Source organism: Peromyscus eremicus, chromosome 19 (assembly GCF_949786415.1).
Source record: "Peromyscus eremicus chromosome 19, PerEre_H2_v1, whole genome shotgun sequence".
Taxonomy (NCBI): domain Eukaryota; kingdom Metazoa; phylum Chordata; class Mammalia; order Rodentia; family Cricetidae; genus Peromyscus; species Peromyscus eremicus.
In genome coordinates this window covers 46,865,313-46,884,596 of record NC_081435.1, presented here as the reverse complement: position 1 = coordinate 46,884,596, position 19,284 = coordinate 46,865,313, and the positions used below count along the sequence as shown (strand labels likewise).

The window sequence follows — 19,284 nt, the reverse complement described above, 5'->3', positions numbered from 1 at the left end:
TATTGGTAGCCAACTGGAAATTTATATGCAAATATTGACTTCTGTAAACAACTCTGAAATTTAGAACACTTTAAGTCACCACAATTTTCGATGAGGCAACCTGCATTGGACTGTCACAATGTGTCATCTCACTCTCCATTTCCTGCTGTGATGCGCTGTTCCTATTCTACAAAATGAGGTAGAGGAGACCATGACCCCCCAACTCCTGTAGGAGCCAAGCAACCAATTCAAAACTCCGAGAGCACACTTTCGCAATCCAAACCAGCATGTTCATTTTCTTATACAAAGAATCACACATTTGACATCCATTCTCTTCTTACTGTTAACCAGGTGCACATCACTTCTCAAGAGGCCAAACACTCAAGCTACCATTCATTCCTTTAAGAAGCTATTGCTGGGTTAGGCAAGTCCCAACGAAAGATGCAATAAATTTGTTTTCTAGCTCCAACAGAAATGATTTAGCAAACGCTGCATAGAGCATGGGGACCGGACACACCCACATGCATCTGTACATGGTTACTCACACAGCGTCTACAGTGTGCATGGCCAACTGGGTAAAAAGGCTGCAGATCCCTTAAGAAATTCTAGGAAGTCCATTAACTGTAGGCATAAAGGAGTCTTGAGAGAAATGAAGGCAATATTTCTAAAAATCACAAGTAGATGGAGCTTGTGATAGAATTAAGAACTCGGGCAGCTTTAAAAAAAAACCATAAATTCCTAAGTAATGCAATGCTTCAATATTTTTTTAATGCTTCAGTATTAAGTAAATAGATAGTGACTGATTGATAGTAATTGAAAATGGGGTGATGGACAGAAATAGCCATAGTACTTTTCCTCATTGAGTTTGAAATATTATGGAGAAAGAGAATCCAAATAAATGTAAAATTCCCAGTTGTTCAGAAGTACACACTACATGAAGAACCATCACAAGCAACCCTCTGAGGTACACCACATGATAAACTATGGCAAGAATCATTGAAAGAGTCACGAAGGATAGGAAGCAAGGCTTTTTCAGATCATAACATTTAACCCAAGAGCTGTTCATCTAGCAAAACAAAGAGGAGGTAGATAGACCACATTTGTCAAAGTGTGTTGCTGTGAGAAAAAAGTCAGCTTTGCAACTATTAGAAACTTATTACCTTAAATTGGAAAAGGAAGGGAGCTACTTGGGAGGTGACCCTGGGGAGAACACAGGGACAACACATGCATAGATATTCCTAATAGTTTAGGTATCAGTGGTTTATGTAACAGATTTTAATATGGCATTGAAACAAAAAGGGTTTGAGAGCAAATAACAGGAAAAAAAATCTATCTATGCAACAGAAGCCAGAATGAAAAGGGTCACGAAACTTTCAGTGGTATTTCTGGGGTGCAATGAGGCATTATTACCACCAAATAAAGAGCTCAAAGCTTAACGTGCACCAGTATTCTCCAGAGCACAGGTCACAACTGTGCAAATGTTCTTTACAAACACAATACTATATTTCCTCAGTCTTTAAGATCATAGTTGAATTACTGTATGGTAAAAACTTCCCCTGTCACAACTGTGGCTAGAGTGGGCAGGTTAAGTACATCAACGTTTTTGAGCTGAAGAGTTGAGATTTTGTTTTAGCTAAGTGCATCTTGTCTCTCCTAAATGAGATCTGGAAGATTCAGTTGCTTATCTTATTCTGTTAGGGCACAGCAAAACAAACAACTACATTTAACAACTCACAAAGGTTCATCTGACTTTCTTTCCAAAATGACTCACTTGAAATGACTTCAGTTTTCCTTAATTGCCCAACATAAACTGATTGTTCTATACAATATAACTAATTTATATTTTATCAACAGAAATTTTATTTTTTAACTAGAGAATTTAATTTAAATGCTAATGCAAGTACATAATAGTCATGAAATGGAGGCTGGAGAGATGATTGAGAACTTAGGGAGTACTTGCTTGCTCTTACAAAGGACCCAAGTTTGGATCCCAGCACTGTGATATTTTATTTGTGCACCCTAATAAGCTTATCTGAGGATCAGAGAAAAAAGCCAGTCACTATATTAAACATAGAGGTCAGGCAGTGGTAGCACTCACCTTTAATCCTAGCATTTGGGAGGCACAGATTCATCCAGATCTCTGTGAGTTCAAGGCCACACTGGGAACAGAGCCAGATGTGGTGGCACACACCTTTAATCCCAGCACTAGTTAACCATAGAGGTCTGGAGGTCTGAACAAACAGACAGGAAGTGATAGAGCTGGGCGGAAAGAAAAAGTGATGTAGCTGGGCACAGAGAGGAAGTAAGATGGCAGGACACAGAAAGGTATATAGGTGTGAGTATACAGGAAGTAGCTCTCTGGAGGCTGAGGAGTTGGTAAAGTGAGGTTGGCTGTGGCTTGTTCTATTCCTCTGATCTTTCAGTTTTCACATCAATATCTGGCTCCAGGTTTTCTATTAATAATACCTTTTAAGACTCGTGTTACACAGCACCCTTTTCAGAAAGCTCACAACTGCCTGTAACTCCAGCTCCATGCAATCAAACACCCTCTTCTAGCCTCTGTTGGCACCCCTCACACACGTGGCATACACAGAAACATACACACAGATGCACACTTACACCTAAATAAATAATAAAATGCATCTTTTAAAAAGAAAATACCATAAATGATGGCCCAACAGATAACATGTCCAGGAATGGAGTTGATGAAGTACAGAAAATATATGCTTTTTCTGAGTAAGCTTAAAGAACTTTATATGTAGTGATATGTGTGTCTTTATGCACACATGTATGTATATAAGTGTGTATATATGTGTTTATGTATAAATTTATATGCATCTGTGTGTGCATATGTGTATGTATAAAATACTTGTGGGCCGTTAGAATTCGGTGGAGATACTATCCCTTTCTGTGGTGAGAAACTTGAAACCCACACTGCGTAGATCATTTATGTTCATTCCACCTGCACATCTCCCGAGTGTAGCATTTACAGAAGAGAAAAAGAACACAGTAGGGGGCTCTTGTTATTAATGTTCTTGGAAATTTCCCCCATGTTCTGCCACTCCTGTTCTGATTTCTACCATGTTATACTACTGTTCCAGATTTCAGCTTTCAAAAAATTTCCCCTTGAAATTTAGTAAAAGCATTATCAAAAAGGGAATGGAAAGGTAAAACCCTGAATACTGATATTCTCAATGGTTGTTTCAAGCTGTTGCAAATCACTATTTTTGTTAGACATGCTTTTCATTGCCTAATAAGCATTTTAGAAGCCTGGTAACATAAGCTGATGCAAATTAGATTACTTTCTTCCTGCTCTAACTTCTAGAATGCACAACACATGACTTCATGTTTTCATTATTGAGAAATAAGCATGCCCAAGTTCCTGCCTCACATCACACATATTGTATGTCATCACAAAAATCACTGGAAATGTGTTCAATAGCATGAGAACTATGATCTCTAAATCCAATTTAGTCTAATTTTTGTCCACAAAGACACTACAGTTTATTAAATATGAGAAATAAAGAAGAGTTACCTGCCCCTCTGGTGTGATTAAAGTCTCCTTTAATGACTTTGCATGATTTTCCATTGCCGTTGCATACACCACAATGATCTTCCCTGGCAAGAGACCCCAATAAGCCATCACAGCCAGCTTTCTGTAAGAAAAGATGGGCATACATCAAAAGTTGAAGTGCTGTCCTGGGCCTGCAGCCCTGGCTGTAAAGAATCATGCCCAGTTCTGTGCACCTCCTCTGGCCCTGGTAGCAGGTAGCAATCTCCACAACACTGCTTGAGGACTCGGGGTTCTATGCACCTCCCTCAGGTAGTGACCCTCTACCCTGCTACTAATGCTGCACCAGGAGCCCAGTTAAAGAGTTCTATAGAGCTTCTCCAGAAAACATTCCCTCCCGGCACACACACACCTGACCCTGTGAGCCTTCCATAGATTTCTGGGAATCTTCAGCAAGAACCTGATCATTGCATGTAAGGTTGGCTCCTGTGCTCAGAAGTTGCACCAGCCTTAGCTGGGCTAGGACCATTTCTGATACTCTAGATGCACATCAATACTGAGTGGGCCAAAGGCTGAAAGCTAAATATCAACCAGTTGGTCCAACATCTGACAAATTTGAATAACAGCAAATAGAGATTCAAATGTCCACTTTACCAAAGTTCGGACAGATATCTCTAACAAAACACATTACCAATGATGTAACTTCAGGTACCTAGGTCCCACAACAAAATCACAAAAACAAATATCCAAGGAGGTATACTCTCTCCAAAATTAGTACTCTAATATTAATGTTCCCTCAGAAAAGTAACTGATACACAAGACAATTATTTCAAAATAGCAGTTATGAATATGTTCATAAATGCAAAGAGGATATTAATAAATGTCAGAATGAAGACCATGAAAATAAAAACACTCCATAAAAGGGGGAAAACAATTCAATATATGGAAATACGTTTTAGGAATGGGATAAGGGTTATGAATAAAGCCCAAATGAAAAAAAAATTTAATGAAAATTTCAGTAAGCCAAATAAAAAACCCAGAAGAAAGTATTATCAATAGAATGAATCAAGAGGAAGAGGGAATATTGGGTTTGAAGACAAGGTAAAGGAATTGGATCACTTGATCAAGGAAAATGATAAATCAAAAAATATCCAGGAACAGAGCATGAATTAACTATGGGACACTAAGAGAATCATAGGTACAAAAAAAAAAAAAAAGATAAAAACTTTGTCACAGGCCCAGAAGCTATTTTTAACAAAATCATAGGAGAAAATTCCCAGTCTAAGGAAAGAGATGCTTATCAAGATGAGGAACACAGAACACCAAATAGACAGGACCAGAAAAGAAACTCCCCACGTCACTTAGTAATCAAAACACTGAATGGACAGAACAAAGAAAGGGTCTTGAAAGCTGCCCAAAAGGCTAAGTCATTGAAAAAGGCAGGCTCAACAGGGTAGCAACGTGTGCTCATTGGAGTTTTTAAGAAACTGAAGGGACTTGGACCATTATTCTCCAAGTTTTTAAAGATTCCAGACTCTAACGCAGTCTACTATGGCCATACTACCGACCATAATCAAAGGATTAAGAAAAAGGTTATATGGTAAAGGCAGTTTAAAAGTGTGACAACAGATCCCATACTAGTGAGAAAACTGAAAGGAATACTTTGGACTGAAGAAGGGAATAAGCATGTCCAAGAGATGGTAATGAAAAGATAACATTAGATAAGTGATAAACAAAGAAAGTCTGAAGAAAATAAACACTATAAAATCAACAAAATGACTAAAATCATTTATGTAACTTTTAATAATAACTTCGAGTGTCAATGGTCTCAATGCTCCTTTCAAAGGACACAGGTTATAGAAAGAGTTCAAGAAATTAGATATAAAAAAACAAATAATCCAATTCAAAACTGGGGTACAGATCTAAACAGAGAATTTTCAATATAGGAAACTCAAAGGCTGAAAAATACTTAAAGAAATGTTCAACATCCTTAGCCAACAGGGAAATGCAAATCAAAACTAGTTTAAGATTTCATTTTACACCTGTCAGAATGGCTAAGATTAATAATACAAGTGAAGACTCATGCTGGTGAGGATGTGGAAAAAGGGGAACATTCCTCCACTGCTGATGGGAGTGGCCTACTTGTACAGACACTGTGGAAATCAATATGGCAGTTCCTCAAAAAAAAATCTGGAGTTGATCTAAGACACACTATACCACTCTAGGGAAATATACCCAAAGGACATTCAGTCCTACCACGAGGACACTTGCTCAACTGTGTTCATTGTGGCTTTAGTCATAATATTGTGGAACTGGAAACAACCTAAATGCCCTTCAAGCAAAGAATGGACACAGAAAATGTGGTATATTTACACAATGGAGTATTACTTAGCCATTTAAAAAATGACATCAAGAAATTTGCAGGCAAATGGGAAAAAAAAAATCCTGAGTGAAGTAACCCAGACTCAGAAAGAAAAATATAGCATGTATCCACTTATCACTGGATATTAACCGTTAAGTAAATGATAATCAAGCTATAATCCATAGACCCAGTGAGGTAAGGTAAAGAGGAGAGGTCTAGGAGGATCCATGGATCTCCCTGGGAGGGGTACATAGAACAGATTTTAGGGTTGGACTGAGTGTGAGTGAGGATAGGAACAGAAAGATTGGGTGGGCAGGGGAAGGGGAGATAGAGTAGAAGGCGAAAATGGGGGTGATACAGATGAAATTGAGGGGCATTTGAAGGGTGATATGAAAACCTAGTGCAGTGGAAACTTCTTAAAATATATGAGGGTGATCGTGATTCAGAGACCTAATGAGCTCTCCTAATAATGGGGTATACTGAGTCTCACTGGCTATCTCTTTTCACCAAATGAGGCTCCCAGTAGCTGGACTGGGTTGCATTCAATTGAGCTGTTGGCCAAAGGATCCCATAGAAATCCCCCCAAAACCCAGGCTGTTGCAAAGACAAAAGGTTGCTCTCCACAAACTGACAGTGGGGCTCCATTGCCAAAGACAACACCAGCACAACTCATTGAACTTGGAGGTGCCTGTATGTTGCCTTCTCCCCTACGTACTAGTGTCTTTGGTGTATGAAGAAACTTTGCAGCTACCAGAGGGGAAATGTAAACACCAACCCAGTCATAAAACTTTTGATCTACAATCTGTCCTGCCTACAAAATACGCTAGGACAACAGTGGCACAGAACTTGTGGGAGTGGCCAAAAAATGTCTGACTTGACTTAAGGCCCACTCTATGAGAAGGAATGCACATCCAACACTACTTGGGTAACCAAGAACCAGAGACTAGATAGCCCAGAGACCTAGGGTAAAACCAAACACTACTGGTCTAAAAAAAAAAAAAGAAGAAGAAAACACAAATATCAATAAAATGACTCCTAATTATATTTTGCTATATTCATAGATCACTGGCTCATTCAGTCATCATCAGAGAAGCTTCCTTTGGCAACAGATGAGAACAGCTGCAGAGAGCCACAGCCAAAAACTATGCAGAGAGATTCTAAATGGAAGGTTAAAAGTGTAGGAGCTAGAGGGGATGAACAAGCCCCTCTGAATCAGCTGAGTAAGGCATATGTGAACTCAATGAGACTGAAGCAGCAAGCACAGGACTTACATGGGACTGTACCATCCTCTGTGTATGTATTACAGCTTTTTTTTTTTTTTTTTTTTTTTGGCTTTTCGAGACAGGGTTTCTCTGTGTAGCTTTGCGCCTTTCCTGGAACTCCCTCTGTAGTCCAGGCTGGCCTCAAACTCACAGAGATCCATCTGCCTCTGCCTCCCGATTGCTGGGATTAAAGGCATGTGACACCACTGCCCAGCCTGTATTACAGCTTTTAGCCTACTATTTTATGGGACTCCTGGCTGTGAGAACAAGTGGGTCTCTAAATTCTTGTGCCTTCTCTTGGGACTCTTTTCCTCTTGCTGGGCTAACATGTTCAACTTCAGTATGATAACTTTGGCTTTAACTTACTATATTTTATTTTTTCATGGTTGTCATCTCCTAGAAATCTGTTTTGGTTTTTTTTTTCTAATGAGAGACAGACATGAAGTGGATCAGGAGGAGGGGGAGGGGAGGTGGGAGGAACTGGGAGGAGTAGAGGGAGGAGAAACTATAATTAGGATATATGGTGTCAGAAAGAATCTTTTTCAATAAAAGAAAAAAAAACAACAAATAAGAGCCATCACTGTTACCAAGAACCACATTTATTACTAGAAACAGAAATCACCTTAGAGTGAAAGTATGGACAAAGTTTCTCTAAGAAAATGTAACCAGGAAACAAGAAGTAGTTGCTGTTCTAATAACTGACAAAAACAGACTTCAAAATTAAACTAATTTGAAGAGATGCCAGGTGAGACACAGAAACTTCCAGCTACAGCAGTAGGTTACTTCATACCGAACAAAGGAACATTCCAGGAAGAAGACACGACAAACTTTCATGCACCAAACTTTATGAATCAAGTTCCTCTAAATGTGATGCAACAGATTAACGCTAACACATTCATATGAGGTAACGCCAACACTCTACATTCACCAAAAGACAGATCATCTGAGGTGGGGGGAGGTGAACAAAAGAGTGGCGGAGGTAAGGGATGTTATAGTTCAAATGCATCAAACAGACAGAACATTCCATCCACACACTAGAGAATATATGTTTATCTCAGTAGCTCACGGACCCTTCAACCCAAAAGAGCATATAGTGGAACATAAAAAATAAACTATCAACAAATATAGGGGAATAAATAACTCTTTACATCTTATTTAACCTCAATAAAGTAAAAGTAAGTATTAACAGTAATAAAAAACCCACAGAAAATATACAGTCATGGAGATTTATCGGCACAGGATGGATTATTCAAAAAATAAAAAGAGAAAGTTGAAACTTAGCTAGAGTAGGAAAAAATAAAAATAAAATGTGACATATTGAATTAAATCTACAGGGTACAACAAAGGCAGACCTATGAGGAAAGTTTACTGCTCTAAGTGCTTACATCAAAACCAAACAAACAACTTAGCGATGTACTGTAAGGCCTTGGAAAAATAAAATCCAAAAAAACACCCAAAACAGTAAACAGCGAGAAATCATCAATATCAAAGCAGAAATTAACGAAATAAGAATGAAAAAAAAATACAATCACTTAAAAGAAGATCTGGTTCCTTGAAAAGATAAACAAGTTTGACAAAACCTTAGCCAGATTAACAAAAAAGAAAGAAGACTCAAATTAATAAAATTAGAGATGCAAAGGGAGATATTACAATAGACAAACACCATTGAAATCCAGAGGATGGGAAGAACACGCTTCCAAAACCTCCATTCCACAAAACTGGAAAGTATAAAGAAATTGAGGAGTTTCTTAATGCTTCTGACATGCCGAAGTAATCCAGGAAGACATAAATATTTAAATAAATCCATCATGAATAACAAGGTTGAGTCTGCAATAAAAATCCTCCAAACCCAAACCAGCCCAGGCGTAGGTGGATTTATTGCAGAGTTCTAGCAGACCTTTAAGGAAGAACTAAAGCTGATGTTTCTCAGACTGTTCCATAAAATAGAAGAGGAAAGGCTGCTTCCAAAGTCTTTTCACGAAGCCAGCATTACACTAACTCCTAAAACATCTACAGTTGATAAACATGTTCAGAAAAAGCAGCAGGATGAAAACTTATACAGAAAACCGGCAGCCTTCAACATACCTCAGACAATATCTTGAATTAAATCTAACCATGGAAGTGAAGGCCTATAAAGTGAATAGTTTAGGACTATGAGGAAAAAGATTGAGGCACACACCAGAAGTATGCATCATGGATTGACAGGATCAGTATTGTGACAGTGGTCACGCTACCAAAGGCAATCTATAGATTCAGTACAGACCTCCATCAAAATCCCAATGCAATTCTTCACAGATCTTAAAAACACAACCTTAACATTTATATGGAAACACGAAAGACCTAGAATAGACAAACAAATCCCAAAGAATGAAAATACTGCTGTGAGGTATTACAACCCTCGATTTCAAGTTATAATACAGAGCCATAGCAATAAAAAGACCATGGAGTTAGCATTAAACAGATGCATTGAACAAGGGAATAAAACTGATTACCCAGATATAATTCACACACCTATAGATACCTGATTTTTACAGAGGCCAAAAATACACATTGAAGAGAAGACAGTAACCTTCAACAAATGGCTCAGGTCCAACTGGATAGCTCCATGTAGAAGGAAGTAATTAAGTCCTGTCTTTCACTCTGTACCATACTCAACTGTAAGTGGATCAACACTCTCAATATAATTCCTGATGCTTTAGTATGTTAGAGGAGAAACTGGGGAATACACTTGAATTTATAGGCACAGGTAAGGACTTTCTGGACAGGACCCTGGTAACGTAAGTATTAAGATTAACAATTAGTAAATGGGTCCTCCTGAAATAAAAGTTTCTATATAGCAAATGACACAATCAATCAAATGAAGAGGCAGCCTGAAAAATGGGAAATGACCAATTTTGTATATACCAGCCATATATCCAAGAGTGGGGTAGAGTCTAGAATAATAAAGGACTTAAAATATAAAGTTAAATACTAAGAAAAACTAAACAATAGTTCTCAAATGGCTAAGGTACAACATCAGGAAAATGCAAGTTAAAACTACTTTGAGATTTCATCTTACTCCAGTCAGAACGGCCAAGATCATAAAAACAAATGACAACAAATGCTGGCTTGGATGTGTAGAAGGGGAAACCTTACTGACTGTTAGTAGAAGTGCAAACATGTACAGCCACTACGGAACTCAGTGTGGAAATTCCTAGACTAGAATAGCTCTATCATATAATTCAACTACACCACTTTTGGGCATAATCCAAAGGATTTTCTATCCCACTACAGAAACGCTTGGTCATCCATGTTCAGTGCTGATCTATGTACAATATTCAGGAAGTGAAGACAGTTCTGAAGTCCATAAACTGATGAATGATATTACTATAACAGTGTGGTACATTTACACAATGGAACATCACTTTACTACAAAGAACAAAAATGAAATTATGGATGTTGCAGGGAAATGAAGAGAGCTGCAAAGATTCTGAGTGAGGCAAACCACACCCAGATATACAAACTTCACCTGTTCTCTCTCAAATGAGGGTACTAGCTTGGAATCTTTAGAAACATGTTTTTAAATTGAAGTGGCCAGGAAACTAGTAAGGGACAATGAGTGGACAAGCTTGCAAGGGAACAAACAGAGAAAAACTCAGTGGGCATAAACAGGGAATATAAAACAGTGGGCAAGAAAGGTTAATGGGATGGGACAAAGGAGGGCATGATTGAGGAGTAACAATATGGAGAAAGAGAAGACCAGCACTAAAGACCTTCAAAAAAGCCATGTAGAGACCTAGTAGCAGTAGAAAAGCTTCCTAAAACACACACTTCTGCCTATCTAAGAGGAGTCCAAATGGAGTCACCCTATAACAGGGGGATACTGCTCTCCAGATGCTATAGCTATCTAATTAAAAAAAAAAAAAAAAAAAGCCCAGTGGCAGGTATGAGGAACCTCTTTCCAAGATTTGTGTCACTTAGCCCCTCTAAACATTACAGTCTATTGCCATTTTTGAATCACAGAACAGGTTAAAAATCCAGTTGGTGTCCGCATGGGAGTGCCATTTCTCCTCTCTAGCTTTTCATGATGCTGGGAGGTGCTATGCATGATACCAGGGAAGTAATCAACAGCTGTATCCAACTGGGAACCCTGAAAACTATTGTTCCAGTGTCTGGCAAAATGAAAACTTTGGTGCAATAGTGGCAAGTTTTTATGGGTATAACGGATTAGATTTTAAGGCCCACCCAGGGAAACAGAACTTATGTGTGTCATCCATTAACAGGGCCAAGATTCCATGGCTGGGTTATAGTCCTGAGGAGAGAGCCTATTACTGTAACTATGGTACATGGACAGGGTGCTAAACTGCTCCCTAAGTTCTTATCTTTGTATCCACAGAATTGTGCATATCTCAACCTTAACCAGAGACACTTCTTTTAACTGTAGTAGATGGTGTAATAGGCCCACAACATTCTCCCAAGACTTAGCCATCATGAGAGAAGAGGAGGTGGATATTTCCATTTAAAAAAGTGTTTTCAGGACATGCCAGGGCAGTTATACATACTAACTCATGGCAGCTATGGATGTATAAAATCAAGGAAGACAAAATCCCAGCATGGGTGGCAGAGATGCTCAGGAAGTTCCATCACTAGATGAAGAGCTATGAGCAACTGATAGATGATGCTCTATCTAGGGAGAAGTACTTTGCTTTAGGGAGGCTACCCATCGGCCAGTAAATGACCCTACACCCATGTACATCCTAGCAGCAATAAGTGGATGCAGTGAGTTTTAAATGGAACATAGGAGACTGGGAGGGAAGAATGGTTGGTAGGATATAGGAAAAATTGAGGAGGAGGGAAGGTGGTGTGAATTTTTATAAAAATCCATTATATGTATGCTACTGGCATTACCTTCCTAAGCTATTCATCTTCTGTTTTCAGGTTCATGTGAGTCAGCTGAGACTACCAGTTATAAAACACAAAGACTTCAACTCTCACTGTTTAAGTATTTATTTCCAGATGCTCTTTAATCTCCATCCTACATTTTTTTCCATTTAAACACAAAGGGCACATTTTTTTTTTTTCTTAGCACCAAGGTGTTCCTGACTCCTGCCAGGTGACCTCCACATATGTTGTATTTTAAGCACTTCCTGTGATGGTCACTTCTGAAATAAGCTTGACTAGCTAACCAAAGCCCTCCACTAACCACGGATTGTATGCTTTGACACTGCTGGGCACTCTGACTTGAGGAAGGTATGCCTCCATAGGCAGCATTTATGTGCCTTTTGCTGTCTCTGAATATCCACCCCTTAGCTGCTTTTTATAATCTGTTTGCTTCCCAGATCATAACAGTATCAACACCTGTCACAATTTGATTCTAATTTTTATATTTAAATTTCCCCCATGTATTAGGGTCACTTGTCATGTATTAGTTATCAGTCTCTCTTTTGAAACTTTTCTATGGAGAAGGGTCTCTCAGTGGCTTTTTTGAAGTATTGATAGACTAAATTCTTCTTGGTGTATGTATGCTCAACTTGGGAAAACAGAATCATATCTCCTCAGTATCAGTGAATGGCAATATTTATTTAATAGAAAATAGTAAATTAATTTGTTCTCAGCTTTCTTTGGACAGAATAATTCTAGGAACATGTAAAAGTGATTTGTTTAGCAACTCGCACTTCCTTGAGTCATCCAGGGTTGTGAATTCCTGCCCTTGGTTCACTTAGGAAGTGAGGCCACCTGTGCAGTGGAATTCAGCCGCTCAGTGGCATGAACATATGGACCAGAACTTAAGTCCTTCCAATTTCCTCAATAATTTATTTTCTTCAATAATAGTTTCTTTTGTTCAAAACAACATTGTGATATCATTCAGTATTTTTACTTTTGCCACTGGAAGACCAGGAAAACCCTTCCTTATCTTTACAGCAACGTAAACTTTACTGGGCAAAACAGGCTGCTCCATGACACCCCTTTTGGGACTCTGTACTCATCATATTTAGAATTCCAGAGTTAGGTTTGTGACCATACATTTGATGTTAAAAACAAAGCAAGCTAGTCAAACTCCTAGTTTTCAGAGTGCTGTCAGAAAATTCTGCATGTTTTTCATCATATTTTGACCAAATGATATATTTTAGTTTTAAAAAAAACGCTGAATCTTGATATACTCTGATGCAGACAGAAGTCATATGCCATTTCAGAGAATTCTACTCAAATTATAATAATCAGATTTATGGGAGCATTTGTGTAGAATTTTGGTTGGCATAATTTTAATGTCTAGCCCAAGGCTCTGTAAAATATGAGGGACATACAGCACTGTGATGTGACAATCATAGCTGTTCAGGCTACTCTATCTGACACATACAATTAGGAATATTAATTTTTTAAAATAAATCAATTTACAAATACACTAGCCAGATAGACTCATATATCACGATGAAATGAAATTGCAAGTTGAATTCTGTAATATATATTTCTGAAAGTAAAATATGTATAAAGACTATTACCAGTGGACATTTTTCAAGTCACAGTCATTTTCTGTTGCTATGCATGACAGTACCACACAGCTCAGTGTTAAACTTTACAGCATCATAGCAGAGTACAGAACGTTGAGACTGTGGAACACTCAAGCTGTATGAGGTTCCAATTTCTAACTATAAGTATATAGCCTGTATTGGGTCACTCATCGATCCATGCCAAGCTTGTGTGTGTTCAACTGTGTATTTTCTCAGTGGTAGGGTCGAGGGAATCATTATGTGATTTTTCAGAGAACTATATAGAACAAATTTACTGGCCATTGTTCTAAAAAGTAAATTTGCAGATCACTTCATTGCATGTGTGTCTAGTGTGTTTGACTGATTTGAGAACATGGTTTCCTAAGAGAAGCTGTGGCTTCGGTACAGTTACACTCAGCTAATTCTCTCATTTCTCTCCCATTTCTAGAAAACACATCAGAAATTGCCTCGAATAAAAATTGCAACAAACTAACTCACTCACTGACAAACTGAGCCATATTGCCCCTAAGGACACATTTATTTCCAGGAGCTGCTTGAACACACACACGCACACACACACACACACACACACACACACACACACACAAACACGTGCATCTGAGGACAGAAAGGTCTCTTTTCTCAGCCCCTAAAATGACAACACAGGAAAGCCAGCCCATAAGAAGTCCTTGTGGAGTCAGCATTTTCCTTGTGTACAGTCCTCTACCCGTGTTCACAGTGATCACCGAGATGCTTGACATTGAACTCCCTGTTTACTAATCTTCCAGGGGAAGACAACCTGATACCGTATCAGAGTTATGAGGAGAAAATTTGCATTGTAGCTTTTGATATTTCCACTGGGCTATTCATGCTCCTTTGACAGAAAATCTGTTTCTAAAGACTGACGTAAAAGAGCCCACAAGCTCACAGTAAATGAACATTTTAAGAGCAAGCTAAATACAAAAGCCACCATTAAAAATAGAGGCTGCCTTTGAAAATTGATTGAGTCTGTAATGTTGGTAAGTATTTGAATATGACAAGTATGAATGGTTTTTAATTTATTGTGACTCCTATCTCAGGATAGGAGAGAACTGGAAAACTGGAGTGTTCAACTCTTTATTCTGGAATGTTCTGACAGGTAAGTGTTCCAACTTTAAGAATGAGATCTATGTCTATATCTTAAAATCACCAATTCTTTCAGCTGTCAATGGGATCTGTGGGTCACTCAGTTCTCATTCATCCTTATACAGGTTGAGACATGGCATTTCAAGTTTAATTTGTCTTACTCACGATCCCAGAAATGTCTGAACCACCCAATTCTCCTGAAACTCAACCCAAAGCGTTTCACCGTGTTATGAAACTTCCCAGTGGACCCATGGTATCACTTCAGCATGTAGAGTCTCGCTTCAGGAATATCTTACCTGGCACCTGCCATTTGCACATACATCTAATCCCTGGTATCCACAAGAAGTTCCATCCATCACCTTTTCTGATAGAAGAACAGACTGTTCCTTTCCAACAGGAGAGCAAAACAAGGCGCATGGTTTTTCTATATACAAAATAGATAAGACAAGAATATTGACTCATCAATATTTTTTATCTTAAGCTCTATTTTTTTCCATAATGATACTGTGTAAAAATATAATTCAATGCTAATTGAGCAATATAACATTAAAATAGATTCATACTAGAGGTTTATTGTATTAGATGCCATGTTTTCTTTAGAAGCACCCAGTGCATATTAATCTCCACCTTTAGAAATCTGGTTTCAAATGATTTTCAGATGTGCATTTTCTGGCACAAAACTACAGAAAACAAAACAATTTCTCCTGAAATATATTTGGTCCATCCCAATTTTTGTCCATATCTTTTGCAATGACAGTTTCCTTACTCTAATCACACATCAGGATTCTACTCATTTAAAAATTCTGATTAATATCCAGACATGAAGTTCTTTCGATGTCTCTCACTTATAAATCTTAGCATAATAACATTTAATTTTTACATGCATTTTTGAATAGAAAATTACTAAAGCAGGAAAAACAACTGTCATCTGATTCTCTGTATTCTGCGTTTTCAGAAACAACAAGCGTGATTGTGTAGGAACTTCCACCACGAAGCCCAAGTGCTGATGTGTTAGGGGGACTCAATCCCTTCACTGCTTACTCAGATACCATGTCAGTGCGTTTGATGTCCAGGGTGGGAACCATTGATTCAGGATGAGGAATCCTTGAGCTGCTCACATTCTTCCTCCGTGCCTCGCCGAGCATGAAGTAGGAGGGTTGGATTTCAAATACTCGCCTCTTAGACTCAAAAAAAGTGGCATCATTTTTCAAAACGTGTCTCTACTTTGAAGCTGTTTATGGAGGATCTGTACTGTTTGGTGACACCAAGAGTACAGATAATCAAGTCTGAAACTTCAGCACAGCCTCCACGCTACATTACTACTCTCCTGGCTTGACACCAGTCAGCGCTTTACTGCTTATTAAACTTGTATAAATAGGATGGAAAATAGTTTACAGCCCTTGACACGGCTCTGTGTCTTCAGCAAAGTTCCACGTGTGCTGATGGTATTCTATAAATACCAAATAACAGCCAGAGGCATGGAACGGGGTATCACTTTGCAAAGAGAAGACAGACAGTTAAATGAGCCTTCAAAACTGAACATTTCAAACAGTTTTCACATGTGGCTTCTGAACGCCGCTCTGAACAATTTTGGGGAGTTGGAATATGGCCTTTAATGTGCATGGTTTTGAAATTTTCCTTTAAGACGCCATTAGAAGCCACAGTAAAGCAGTTCAGTGTGCTCTCACACCTCACAGTAAAGTGTGCTTCTTCGAGGACTGCTTACTGTGTCAGATCTTTGGACTTAAAAGCAGCTGCTACAACCGCAGCACTTCAAAAATGGTAAATGTAATTCTCTTTCTAGAATTTTCATTGAAGACAGAAGCACCTCAGATTCATAAGTTGAAAGGAGTTAGCCCTCGCGACAATCCCACTCATATTCCAAACAAGAAGTCTGAGGAAAAAATATCTCTGTATTTTTCCTTTTGTATCATATTGTCAATACAATCTCCATAATTTAACTTTATAAATGTCATAAATCTTTGATCCCATTCTTTCTTCCCGGAGAATACACCGGAGACTGTGACACCAAGGTGATCCCTGAAGCATGCCAGTACTTGGCAAGCAGGTGACTTGATTTAAAGGGACAGTCCTCGCCAAGGTGCACATTGTACCTGGATTATCAGCAGAGCTTCAGCCTTCAGAGGGGTGCAGATACAGGAACACTGAAGCCACAAATCACTTTTCTTTATAACAAGGAATATTCTCTACCTCAATAAGATCCTATATCTAGATATCCTTCCATGGTTATGCATCATAAAAGAATAACAGATGTACCCACTATATCATAAGATAACATATATTATCAAGAATTTGGATTTACAAAACCATATATTTCATTTTCTTCCCTAGTGTGATATGAAGGATAGTTATTGTTGTGTATTTTCTCAATCACACAGACTGATAAACTCAATGGATCCATATTGAAAAGTGGTTAAAATATGCAATTCAAAACCATAATAAAATATGAACTCACCCTGGTAGAAGGACCATTATCAAAAAGATAGCATGTGTTCAACTGAATGTAGAGAAAAGGAAATTGTTGCAGGTGTGTAGGAAGGATGCTTAGTGAAAAATTAAATGAACTTTCACATGATCCAGCATGCCTACTGTTAAGCATGTAGTGAAAGAAAACTAAGTCAGTGTGGAAAAGAGAGATTCAAAATCATTGTAGCAGTATTTACAATCAATCATCAAGAAATGGAAATAAACTATGTATCAATGTCTGGGTAGATAAGTACAATATACTCTATAATGCTAAAAGTATGAAGTCCTGTCATTTTTCAGCACAATGGATGGAATTTAAGATTATCATGTTATGTGATATAATACAGGCAAGTAAGGTAAATATCACATGACCTCACTCATATTTGAACATAAAAGTTGATCTCATAGAAGTTGAGCATAGAATGGCGATTACCAGAGTCTGGGAAGACAGAGGCATGATACATAGGGAAAATCTGTCCAGTGGGTGCTAAGGAGTTCTGGTATCCTGCCTGTCACAGACTGATTATGTGACAACAGAATGTACTACACATTTTTTAGGGCAGGAGAAAAACAGTTGACAGTTTTAGCATAAAGAAATGGTAAATGTTTAAGGACATAAATATGTTTACTTTTCTTTGAACATTGCACAATATTATAAAAATACTGATGGCACCATATAAAAATGTACAACATTCTGTTACATGAATCATTTAAATATAAATTTAATTTTAAAGTGCTTATCTTTTGATTATGTAAATAGTATAATTCACTGATGGTAAATATGATGATATAACTCAGGCTTTCTTTCATTCATTATGATTTATTTATTTATTTTAAATATTTTTATTTACTCTTGGTGTGTGTGTGTGTGTGTGTGTGTGTGTGTGTGTGTGTGTGTAAGGTGGAGAGCAGCATTTCAGAGTCTCTCTCTTCCTAGAACATGGGTTGGAGAGATCAAACTCAAGTCATAGGCTCTCGCCTGATAAGTTACCTTTACTGTGATTTCTTACAAGAATACATTGATGCCCATTTTGATTGATTTTCCTTTAATCTGAAGGAAACCTGTTCTGCTCACTTATTCCACATGAGTAAGTAAGTAGGTTTCAAATGAATGTACCTTTTATTAATCCTTCAGCCAATTAGAGGTGATGATGGTATCATTCAGATAATGAAATAAAGTGAATGGTCATATTAACTAAACCTTTACAATTAGAAGATATTGAAAATATGTACAAATTTATGCAAGAAAAATCATTAAACGTTGGATATATACCAATTACTATACTCAGAACAGACATTAGAGGGAATAGAGATGACCTAAAGTTTGGTATTACATGATGCTTGTGGGATGATTGGAAGGGATGTATGGCCAATTTGGGTAATCAGGGGAATTCTTGCTTCCTACAGGATTTTCATAAACTGACTTTCCCATCCCAAATCACAAGGTTCCAAGATAAATTAATAGTAAGTGAGATTAAATCTTGAAAATAAAAATAATGCTAAGAAACTCCCTTGTCTAAGGGCTTGAAAATATGTAAACATTATATACTTGAAGACGATATGGAATTTTTTCTTGCTTCTACTGAGGACTGGAAAAAGCAATGATAGAGGTAAGGGAGGAAGAAGTTTAAGGAGGCAACAAAAATCCTTAATAATCAGGTGATTAAGTTTGTGTGGCTGAAATGGTGTTGTGTTCATTGAACTAGACCTCATAAAAGGAACAAGTGGGAACGGACAGGAAGGGTTAAGAAGGTCCAGGACGTCTAAGTAGAGATATCAAGCAATTCACTGGAGACATAAATTTGAAGCTCAAAGGAAAAATCTAACCAAAGACAAACGGGATGTGTTATTCGCACATTTGAATTCCCGGTAACGATGATTCGTCCAGGAAGAAGATGCCACGCAAGTAGAGAGCATCTCTAATAGTCGGAAGGAGACAACACTAGACACACTAGGGAAGCCAGATTTCTGCTGGATCATGAACTCCAAGACACACAAGTGTTCAGACAGGTGAAGGTTGGTCACTGGTTTGATATTTCAAGTAAAAATAGAACAGGAAATCACACACAAGCCTTAATTTTCATGAGACTC

At 38.0% G+C, this 19,284-nt stretch overlaps 1 protein-coding gene across 1 annotated transcript in view; it reads right to left on the bottom strand.

The window, feature by feature from the left end:
- Positions 1–19,284, bottom strand: part of Adamts19 (ADAM metallopeptidase with thrombospondin type 1 motif 19) — a 201,261-nt gene that overhangs the window by 60,858 nt on the left and 121,119 nt on the right. The window contains exons 14-15 of the mRNA XM_059246204.1: positions 15,003–15,130; positions 3,515–3,635 (exon numbers count right to left, since the gene is read on the bottom strand). Coding sequence (XP_059102187.1) covers positions 3,515–3,635; positions 15,003–15,130 — 249 coding nt within the window. The remainder of the gene's footprint in view (positions 1–3,514; positions 3,636–15,002; positions 15,131–19,284) is intronic.